The 11,428-nt window shown below is 60.8% G+C and overlaps 1 protein-coding gene across 1 annotated transcript; it reads right to left on the bottom strand.

The window, feature by feature from the left end:
* Positions 1-1,216: 1,216 nt before the first annotated feature.
* On the bottom strand, positions 1,217-11,343 carry NAA38 (N-alpha-acetyltransferase 38, NatC auxiliary subunit). Its single transcript, XM_075582216.1, has 3 exons — positions 11,225-11,343; positions 7,193-7,376; positions 1,217-4,762 (listed from the first exon to the last, which is right to left on the bottom strand). The coding sequence occupies exons 1-3, from the start codon at positions 11,282-11,284 to the stop codon at positions 4,650-4,652; spliced, it is 357 nt and encodes a 118-aa protein (XP_075438331.1). The 5' UTR covers positions 11,285-11,343; the 3' UTR covers positions 1,217-4,649.
* Between the last annotated feature and the right edge of the window lie 85 nt (positions 11,344-11,428).

Here is an 11,428-nt window from a genome sequence, read left to right as displayed (position 1 = left end):
GCGTATATAGCGTGCGTGCGTATATAGCGTGCGTGTGTATATAGCGTGCGTGCGTGTATATAGCGTGCGTGCGTATATAGCGTGCGTGTATAGCGTGCGTGTGTATATAGCGTGCGTGCGTATATAGCGTGCGTGTATAGCGTGCGTGCGTATATAGCGTGCGTGTGTATACCGTGCGTGTGTATATAGCGTGCGTGCGTATATAGCGTGCGTGTGTATAGCGTGCGTGCGTGTGTATATAGCGTGCGTGCGTATATAGCGTGCGTGCGTGTATATAGCGTGCGTGCGTATATAGCGTGCGTGCGTATATAGCGTGCGTGTATATAGCGTGTGTGTGTATAGCGTGCGTGCGTGTGTATATAGCGTGCGTGCGTATATAGCGTGCGTGTGTATATAGCGTGCGTGTGTGTATAGCGTGCGTGCGTATATAGCGTGCGTGTGTATATAGCGTGCGTGTATATAGCGTGCGTGTGTGTATACAGCGTGCGTGTATAGCGCATGTGTATAGCGTGTGTATAAAGCGTGCGTGTATATAGCGTGCGTGTGTATATAGCGTGCGTGCGTATATAGCGTGCGTGCGTATATAGCGTGCGTGTGTATATAGCGTGCGTGTATAGCGTGCGTGCGTGTGTATATAGCGTGCGTGCGTATATAGCGTGCGTGCGTGTGTATATAGCGTGCGTGCGTATATAGCGTGCGTGTATATAGCGTGCGTGTGTGTATAGCGTGCGTGCGTGTGTATATAGCGTGCGTGCGTATATAGCGTGCGTGTGTATATAGCGTGCGTGTGTGTATAGCGTGCGTGCGTGTATAGCGTGCGTGTGTATATAGCGTGCGTGTATATAGCGTGCGTGTGTGTATACAGCGTGCGTGTATAGCGCGTGTGTATAGCGTGTGTATAAAGCGTGCGTGTATATAGCGTGCGTGTATATAGCGTGCGTGTATATAGCGTGTGTGTGTATATAGCGTGCGTGTGTATATAGCGTGCGTGTGTATATAGCGTGCGTGTATATAGCGTGCGTGTGTGTATACAGCGTGCGTGTATAGCGCATGTGTATAGCGTGTGTATAAAGCGTGCGTGTATATAGCGTGCGTGTATATAGCGTGCGTGTATATAGCGTATGTGTGTATATAGCGTGCGTGTGTATATAGCGTGTTATGGGATATTGGTTTCTTCAGGTCGCCCCGGGAACACACAGCACCAGTAACTTCAGACACAAGTGTTGTCTGCTTTAATTCAATGGGTTCAGTGATGGTGAGCACACAGTTACACGCGCATACACACACACGGACCTATATATAGGCTCATATACACGGATCTATATATAGGCTCATATACACGGATCTATATATAGGCTCATATACACGGATCTATATATAGGCTCATATACACGGATCTATATATAGGCTCATATACACGGATCTATATATAGGCTCATATACACGGATCATATACATACATCTGTACAAATATTTCATATACAATGGCACATCCCCGTGTTCAGAGATACTGGGGGGGACGAGCTCAGAGATACTGGGGGGGACGTGCTCAGAGATACTGGGGGGACGAGCTCAGAGATACTGGGGGGAGGTGCTCAGAGATACTGGGGGGGACGTGCTCAGAGATACTGGGGGGACGAGCTCAGAGATACTGGGGGGACGAGCTCAGAGATACTGGGGGGACGAGCTCAGAGATACTGGGGGGACGTGCTCAGAGATACTGGGGGGACGAGCTCAGAGATACTGGGGGGACGTGCTCAGAGATACTGGGGGGACGAGCTCAGAGATACTGGGGGGAGGTGCTCAGAGATACTGGGGGGGACGTGCTCAGAGATACTGGGGGGACGAGCTCAGAGATACTGGGGGGACGAGCTCAGAGATACTGGGGGGACGTGCTCAGAGATACTGGGGGGACGAGCTCAGAGATACTGGGGGGGACGAGCTCAGAGATACTGGGGGGGACGAGCTCAGAGATACTGGGGGGGACGTGCTCAGAGATACTGGGGGGACGAGCTCAGAGATACTGGGGGGAGGTGCTCAGAGATACTGGGGGGGACGTGCTCGGAGATACTGGGGGGACGAGCTCAGAGATACTGGGGGGACGAGCTCAGAGATACTGGGGGGACGTGCTCAGAGATACTGGGGGACGTGCTCAGAGATACTGGGGGGACGTGCTCAGAGATACTGGGGGGACGTGCTCAGAGATACTGGGGGGACGTGCTCAGAGATACTGGGGGGACGAGCTCAGAGATACTGGGGGGACGAGCTCAGAGATACTGGGGGGACGAGCTCAGAGATACTGGGGGGACGTGCTCAGAGATACTGGGGGGACGAGCTCAGAGATACTGGGGGGACGTGCTCAGAGATACTGGGGGACGTGCTCAGAGATACTGGGGGGACGTGCTCAGAGATACTGGGGGGACGAGCTCAGAGATACTGGGGGGACGTGCTCAGAGATACTGGGGGGACGTGCTCAGAGATACTGGGGGGACGAGCTCAGAGATACTGGGGGGACGAGCTCAGAGATACTGGGGGGACGTGCTCAGAGATACTGGGGGGACGAGCTCAGAGATACTGGGGGGACGAGCTCAGAGATACTGGGGGGACGAGCTCAGAGATACTGGGGGGAGGTGCTCAGAGATACTGGGGGGAGGTGCTCAGAGATACTGGGGGGACGTGCTCAGAGATACTGGGGGGACGTGCTCAGAGATACTGGGGGGACGAGCTCAGAGATACTGGGGGGACGTGCTCAGAGATACTGGGGGACGTGCTCAGAGATACTGGGGGGACGTGCTCAGAGATACTGGGGGGACGAGCTCAGAGATACTGGGGGGACGTGCTCAGAGATACTGGGGGGACGTGCTCAGAGATACTGGGGGGACGAGCTCAGAGATACTGGGGGGACGAGCTCAGAGATACTGGGGGGACGTGCTCAGAGATACTGGGGGGACGAGCTCAGAGATACTGGGGGGACGAGCTCAGAGATACTGGGGGGACGAGCTCAGAGATACTGGGGGGACGAGCTCAGAGATACTGGGGGGACGAGCTCAGAGATACTGGGGGGACGTGCTCAGAGATACTGGGGGGACGAGCTCAGAGATACTGGGGGGACGAGCTCAGAGATACTGGGGGGACGAGCTCAGAGATACTGGGGGGACGAGCTCAGAGATACTGGGGGGGACGAGCTCAGAGATACTGGGGGGACGAGCTCAGAGATACTGGGGGGACGAGCTCAGAGATACTGGGGGGACGAGCTCAGAGATACTGGGGGGGACGAGCTCAGAGATACTGGGGGGACGTGCTCAGAGATACTGGGGGGGACGTGCTCAGAGATACTGGGGGGACGAGCTCAGAGATACTGGGGGGACGTGCTCAGAGATACTGGGGGGACGAGCTCAGAGATACTGGGGGGACGAGCTCAGAGATACTGGGGGGACGTGCTCAGAGATACTGGGGGGGACGAGCTCAGAGATACTGGGGGGACGAGCTCAGAGATACTGGGGGGGACGAGCTCAGAGATACTGGGGGGACGAGCTCAGAGATACTGGGGGGACGAGCTCAGAGATACTGGGGGGACGTGCTCAGAGATACTGGGGGGACGTGCTCAGAGATACTGGGGGGACGTGCTCAGAGATACTGGGGGGGACGAGCTCAGAGATACTGGGGGGACGAGCTCAGAGATACTGGGGGGACGAGCTCAGAGATACTGGGGGGACGTGCTCAGAGATACTGGGGGGACGAGCTCAGAGATACTGGGGGGACGTGCTCAGAGATACTGGGGGGGACGTGCTCAGAGATACTGGGGGGACGTGCTCAGAGATACTGGGGGGGACGTGCTCAGAGATACTGGGGGGACGTGCTCGGAGATACTGGGGGGACGTGCTCGGAGATACTGGGGGGACGAGCTCAGAGATACTGGGGGGGACGTGCTCAGAGATACTGGGGGGGACGAGCTCAGAGATACTGGGGGGACGTGCTCAGAGATACTGGGGGGACGTGCTCAGAGATACTGGGGGGGACGTGCTCAGAGATACTGGGGGGACGAGCTCAGAGATACTGGGGGGACGTGCTCAGAGATACTGGGGGGACGAGCTCAGAGATACTGGGGGGACGAGCTCAGAGATACTGGGGGGACGAGCTCAGAGATACTGGGGGGACGTGCTCAGAGATACTGGGGGGGACGAGCTCAGAGATACTGGGGGACGAGCTCAGAGATACTGGGGGGACGAGCTCGGAGATACTGGGGGGACGAGCTCAGAGATACTGGGGGGACGTGCTCAGAGATACTGGGGGGACGAGCTCAGAGATACTGGGGGGACGTGCTCAGAGATACTGGGGGGGACGAGCTCAGAGATACTGGGGGGACGAGCTCAGAGATACTGGGGGGACGAGCTCAGAGATACTGGGGGGACGAGCTCAGAGATACTGGGGGGGACGAGCTCAGAGATACTGGGGGGGACGAGCTCAGAGATACTGGGGGACGAGCTCAGAGATACTGGGGGGACGAGCTCAGAGATACTGGGGGGACGTGCTCAGAGATACTGGGGGGGACGTGCTCAGAGATACTGGGGGGGACGAGCTCGGAGATACTGGGGGACGTGCTCAGAGATACTGGGGGGACGTGCTCAGAGATACTGGGGGGGACGAGCTCAGAGATACTGGGGGGACGTGACGCTCTCCAGCTCCACTTGTATGGACACGATGTGGTGCCCGGGGACCATCGCGAGGCCCAGCACCCGCGGCTCTCTGATGGGGAACGAGTCTGCGAGAGAGATGGGGGTAATTATATCTCCACCCAAACAACCTTACAAGTTCCGTCTCCCATCCCCCGGGGCGGCCCCCCAAATCTCCCCATCCCCCGGGGCGGCCCCCCAAATCTCCCCATCCCCCGGGGCGGCCCCCCAAATCTCCCCATCCCCCGGGGCGGCCCCCAAATCTCCCCATCCCCCGGGGCGGGCCCCCAAATCTCCCCGTACCCCGGAGCGGGCCCCCCAATCTCCCCATCCCCCCCAATCTCCCCATCCCCCGGGTCCCCAAATCTCCCCATCCCCGGGCCCCCAAATCTCCCCATCCCCGGGCCCCCAAATCTCCCCATCCCCGGGACCCCAAATTTCCCCATCCCCAGGACCCCAAATTTCCCCATCCCCGGGACCCCCAAATTTCCCCATCCCCGGGACCCCAAATTTCCCCACCCCCGGGACCCCAAATTTCCCCACCCCCGGGACCCCAATCTCCCCACCCCCGGGACCCCAATCTCCCCACCCCCGGGACCCCAATCTCCCCACCCCCGGGACCCCAATCTCCCATTACCCAATCATCCCACCCCCGGGACCCCAAACTCCCCACCCCCGGGCCCCAATCTCCCGGTCCCCAATCTCCCCACCCCCAGTCCCCAATCTCCCCACCCCCAGTCCCCAATCTCCCATCCCCCGGGCCCCCCAAATCTCCCATCCCCCGGGCCCCCCAAATCTCCCATCCCCCGGGCCCCCAAATCTCCCATCCCCCGGGCCCCCCAATCTCCCATCCCCCGGGCCCCCCAATCTCCCATCCCCCGGGCCCCCCAATCTCCCATCCCCCGGGCCCCCCAATCTCCCATCCCCCGGGCCCCCCAATCTCCCATCCCCCGGGCCCCTCAATCTCTCATCCCCCCAATCTCCCATCCCCTGGGCCCCCAATCTCCCATCCCCCGGGCCCCCAATCTCCCATCCCCCAAGCCCCAATCTCCCATCCCCCCAATCTCCCACCCCCCGGGCCCCAATCTCCCCACCCCCGGCCCCCAATCTCCCATCCCCCGGCCCCCAATCTCCCATCCCCCAGCCCCCCCACCCCCAATCTCCCATCCCCCCGGCCCCCAATCTCCCATCCCCCTGGCCCCAATCTCCCATCCCCCAATCTCCCATCCCCCAATCTCCCATCCCCCAATCTCCCATCCCCCGGGCCCCCCAAATCTCCCATCCCCCGGGCCCCCCAATCTCCCATCCCCCGGGCCCCCCAATCTCCCATCCCCCCAATCTCCCATCCCCCGGGCCCCCCAATCTCCCATCCCCCGGGCCCCTCAATCTCTCATCCCCCCAATCTCCCATCCCCTGGGCCCCCAATCTCCCATCCCCCGGGCCCCCAATCTCCCATCCCCCGGGCCCCAATCTCCCATCCCCCCAATCTCCCACCCCCCGGGCCCCAATCTCCCCACCCCCGGCCCCCAATCTCCCATCCCCCGGCCCCCAATCTCCCAGCCCCCCCACCCCCAATCTCCCATCCCCCGGCCCCCAATCTCCCATCCCCCAGCCCCCCCACCCCCAATCTCCCATCCCCCCGGCCCCCAATCTCCCATCCCCCTGGCCCCAATCTCCCATCCCCCAATCTCCCATCCCCCAATCTCCCAATCTCCCATCCCCCAATCTCCCCACCCCCGGCCCCCAATCTCCCATCCCCCGGCCCCCAATCTCCCATCCCCCCGGCCCCCAATCTCCCATCCCCCTGGCCCCAATCTCCCATCCCCCAATCTCCCATCCCCCAATCTCCCAGCCCCCGTGCCCCAATATCCCCACCCCCGGCCCCCAATCTCCCATCCCCCGGCCCCCAATCTCCCCACCCCCGGCCCCCAATCTCCCATCCCCCTGGCCCCCAATCTCCCATCCCCCTGGCCCCAATCTCCCCATCCCCCGGGCCCCAATCTCCCATCCCCCGGGCCCCAATCTCCCATCCCCCGGGCCCCCCAATCTCCCATCCCCCGGGCCCCCAATCTCCCCATCCCCCGGGCCCCCAATCTCCCCATCCCCCGGGCCTCCAATCTCCCCATCCCCCGGGCCCCCAATCTCCCCATCCCCCGGGCCCCAATCTCCCATCCCCCGAGCCCCCAATCTCCCCATCCCCCCCAATCTCTCCATCCCCCGGGCCCCCAATCTCCCCATCCCCCGGGCCCCAATCTCCCATCCCCCGGGCCCCCAATCTCCCCATCCCCCGGGCCCCAATCTCCCATCCCCCGAGCCCCCAATCTCCCCATCCCCCCCAATCTCTCCATCCCCCGGGCCCCAATCTCCCATCCCCCAGGCCCCAATCTCCCATCCCCCGGGCCCCCAATCTCCCATCCCCCGGGTCCCCAATCTCCCATCCCCCGGGCCCCCCAATCTCCCATCCCCCGGGCCCCCCAATCTCCCATCCCCCAGGTCCCCACAGGCTTTTGGGGTCTCACCAGACGCTCTCAGGAATTCCTGCGCGGACCCCAGGATGACGTTGCAGTCCCTGTCCGTGCAGAGGAAGCAGCCGATGAGGGAACGCCCGTCTGTCATCTCAATGCGCATGTTCCTGTTCAGGAGGGACTCCAGCTTGTGACGGGCCTGCTGGTACCCGGAGTCCCCAAGCTCGGCGTCAGAGTCCTGCGCACACAGTGACACAGACAGAGGGAGCTATGAGCCTGTCCCTCCCCCCGCAGGGTGACACAGTGACACAGACAGAAGGGAGATATGAGTCTGTCCCTCCCCCGCAGGGTGACACAGTGACACAGACAGAAGGGAGATATGAGTCTGTCCCTCCCCCCGCAGGGTGACACAGTGACACAGACAGAAGGGAGCTATGAGACTGTCCCTCCCCCCGCAGGGTGACACAGTGACACAGACAGAAGGGAGCTATGAGCCTGTCCCTCCCCCCGCAGGGTGACACAGTCAGAAGGGAGCTATGAGCCTGTCCCTCCCCCCGCAGAGTGACACAGTGACACAGACAGAAGGGAGCTATGAGCCTGTCCCTCCCCCCGCAGGGTGACACAGTGACACAGACAGAAGGGAGCTATGAGACTGTCCCTCCCCCCGCAGGGTGACACAGTGACACAGACAGAGGGAGCTATGAGTCTGTCCCTCCCCCGCAGGGTGACACAGTGACACAGACAGAGGGAGCTATGAGTCTGTCCCTCCCCCGCAGGGTGACACAGTGACACAGACAGAGGGAGCTATGAGTCTGTCCCTCCCCCGCAGGGTGACACAGTGACACAGACAGAGGGAGCTATGAGTCTGTCCCTCCCCCGCAGGGTGACACAGTGACACAGACAGAAAGGAGCTATGAGCCTGTCCCTCCCCCCGCAGGGTGACACAGTGACACAGACAGAGGGAGCTATGAGCCTGTCCCTCCCCCCGCAGAGTGACACAGTGACACAGACAGAAGGGAGCTATGAGCCTGTCCCTCCCCCCGCAGGGTGACACAGACAGAGGGAGCTATGAGTCTGTCCCTCCCCCGCCGGGTGACACAGTGACACAGACAGAGGGAGCTATGAGCCTGTCCCTCCCCCCGCAGAGTGACACAGTGACACAGACAGAGGGAGCTATGAGCCTGTCCCTCCCCCCGCAGAGTGACACAGTGACACAGACAGAAGGGAGCTATGAGTCTGTCCCTCCCCCGCAGGGTGACACAGTGACACAGACAGAGGAGCTATGAGACTGTCCCTCCCCCCGCAGGGTGACACAGACAGAAGGGAGCTATGAGTCTGTCCCTCCCCCCGCAGGGTGACACAGACAGAAGGGAGATATGAGCCTGTCCCTCCCCCCCCCCGCAGGGTGACACAGTGACACAGACAGAGGGAGCTATGAGTCTGTCCCTCCCCCGCAGGGTGACACAGTGACACAGACAGAAGGGAGCTATGAGTCTGTCCCTCCCCCCGCAGGGTGACACAGTGACACAGACAGAAGGGAGCTATGAGTCTGTCCCTCCTCCCGCAGGGTGACACAGTGACACAGACAGAAGGGAGCTATGAGTCTGTCCCTCCCCCCGCAGGGTGACATAGACAGAAGGGAGCTATGAGCCTGTCCCTCCCCCCGCAGGGTGACACAGACAGAAGGGAGCTATGAGTCTGTCCCTCCCCCCGCAGGGTGACACAGTGACACAGACAGAGGGAGCTATGAGTCTGTCCCTCCCCCCGCAGGGTGACACAGTGACACAGACAGAAGGGAGCTATGAGTCTGTCCCTCCCCCCGCAGGGTGACACAGTGACACAGACAGAAGGGAGCTATGAGTCTGTCCCTCCTCCCGCAGGGTGACACAGTGACACAGACAGAAGGGAGCTATGAGTCTGTCCCTCCCCCCGCAGGGTGACATAGACAGAAGGGAGCTATGAGTCTGTCCCTCCAACGCAGGGTGACAGTGACACAGACAGAAGGGAGCTATGAGCCTGTCCCTCCCCCCGCAGGGTGACACAGTGACACAGACAGAAGGGAGCTATGAGCCTGTCCCTCCCCCCGCAGGGTGACATAGACAGAAGGGAGCTATGAGTCTGTCCCTCCAACGCAGGGTGACAGTGACACAGACAGAAGGGAGCTATGAGCCTGTCCCTCCCCCCGCAGGGTGACACAGTGACACAGACAGAAGGGAGCTATGAGCCTGTCCCTCCCCCCGCAGGGTGACACAATGACACAGACAGAAGGGAGCTATGAGTCTGTCCCTCCCCCGCAGGGTGACACAGTGACACAGACAGAAGGGACCTATGAGACTGTCCCTCCCCCCCGCAGGGTGACACAGTGACACAGACAGAAGGGAGCTATGAGTCTGTCCCTCCCCCCGCAGGGTGACACAGACAGAAGGGAGCTATGAGTCTGTCCCTCCCCCCGCAGGGTGACACAGTGACACAGACAGAAGGGAGCTATGAGACTGTCCCTCCCCCCGCAGGGTGACACAGTGATACAGACAGAAGGGAGCTATGAGTCTGTCCCTCCCCCCGCAGGGTGACACAGTGACACAGACAGAAGGGAGCTATGAGCCTGTCCCTCCCCCCGCAGGGTGACACAGTGACACAGACAGAAGGAAGCTATGAGCCTGTCCCTCCCCCCGCAGGGTGACACAGTGACACATACAGAAGGGAGCTATGAGTCTGTCCCTCCCCCCGCAGGGTGACACAGTGACACAGACAGAAGGGAGCTATGAGTCTGTCCCTCCCCCCGCAGGGTGACATAGTGACAGACAGAAGGGAGCTATGAGTCTGTCCCTCCCCCCGCAGGGTGACAGTGACACAGACAGAAGGGAGCTATGAGTCTGTCCCTCCCCCCGCAGGGTGACACAGTGACACAGACAGAAGGGAGCTATGAGTCTGTCCCTCCCCCCCGCAGGGTGACAGTGACACAGACAGAAGGGAGCTATGAGCCTGTCCCTCCCCCCCGCAGGGTGACAGTGACACAGACAGAAGGGAGCTATGAGTCTGTCCCTCCCCCCGCAGGGTGACAGTGACACAGACAGAAGGGAGCTATGAGTCTGTCCCTCCCCCCACAGGGTGACACAGTGACAGACAGAAGGGAGCTATGAGCCTGTCCCTCCCCCCGCAGGGTGACAAAGTGACACAGACAGAAGGGAGCTATGAGTCTGTCCCTCCCCCCGCAGGGTGACACAGTGACACAGACAGAAGGGAGCTATGAGCCTGTCCCTCCCCCGCAGGGTGACACAGTGACACAGACAGAAGGGAGCTATGAGTCTGTCCCTCCCCCCGCAGGGTGACACAGTGACACAGACAGAAGGGAGCTATGAGTCTGTCCCTCCCCCCGCAGGGTGACACAGTGACACAGACAGAAGGGCGCTATGAGTCTGTCCCTCCCCCCGCGGGGTGACACAGTGACACAGACAGAAGGGCGCTATGAGTCTGTCCCTCCCCCCGCAGGGTGACACAGCTTTTATTGCCCCAGCAGCTGTATTTCACACTGTAAGTACCCCAAGCACAGGGATTCTTTCTTTGCTCAGAGGGTCAAAATTCACCCCAAACACTGTATATAGAAGTGGTATCGGGCTGTCTGGGGCAACAGGGCAAACAGGGGGTATCATGGCTAAGGGAGGGGCAATACATTATCTAATCACCCCAGCACAATCAGTAGATGAGAGGGGAGAGGGTGTCAGGGGACAGGAGGAGCAAGAAGAGGGGGTAATTACCCCACCTTGGGGCTGCTCTTGGCAAAGGGGAGATTACGGAAGCAGGACACATACGTACTACCTAAATTGCCTCTAATGGGGTATTAAGGGTTGAAATTACCCCAGCACCGGGGCAACTTTGTAAAGGGCCTCAAATTGCCCCAGCTCTGGGATTTCTCTTGGTACAGAAGGTAGAGGGGGGGAAGTAAGGGGTATTATTGGCTCTAATTACCCCAACAGAGGGGCAACTCTTTCTATAGGAGGTATTTGTGGCCATACTTGCCCCAGTAGGGGGGGGGGGGAGAAACTCCCACTACAAAGCTCAGGAGGGTCCGTTGGATGCCTGATTTACCCCAGCACTGGGGCTACTGCTCTGCCTGCTGCAGCCATTCTCCTCCAACACAGCCGCCATGCCTCCCACGAGCAAGGCTAGCACGTCTCGCGAGGAGTCGGGGGGGGGGGACTACAACTCCCGGCATGCGGCGCGCTGGGAGACGAGGGGAGGGGCCCGCGCGGGCCGCCTTTCTGCTGGCCTGAGCTAATCAGCGATGTGCGT

The sequence above is a fragment of the Ascaphus truei genome, unplaced genomic scaffold (genome assembly GCF_040206685.1).
Source record: "Ascaphus truei isolate aAscTru1 unplaced genomic scaffold, aAscTru1.hap1 HAP1_SCAFFOLD_2052, whole genome shotgun sequence".
In the NCBI taxonomy this organism is placed as follows: domain Eukaryota; kingdom Metazoa; phylum Chordata; class Amphibia; order Anura; family Ascaphidae; genus Ascaphus; species Ascaphus truei.
Note: the sequence above shows the minus strand (reverse complement) of the source record. Positions and strands in the feature narration are given on the sequence as shown.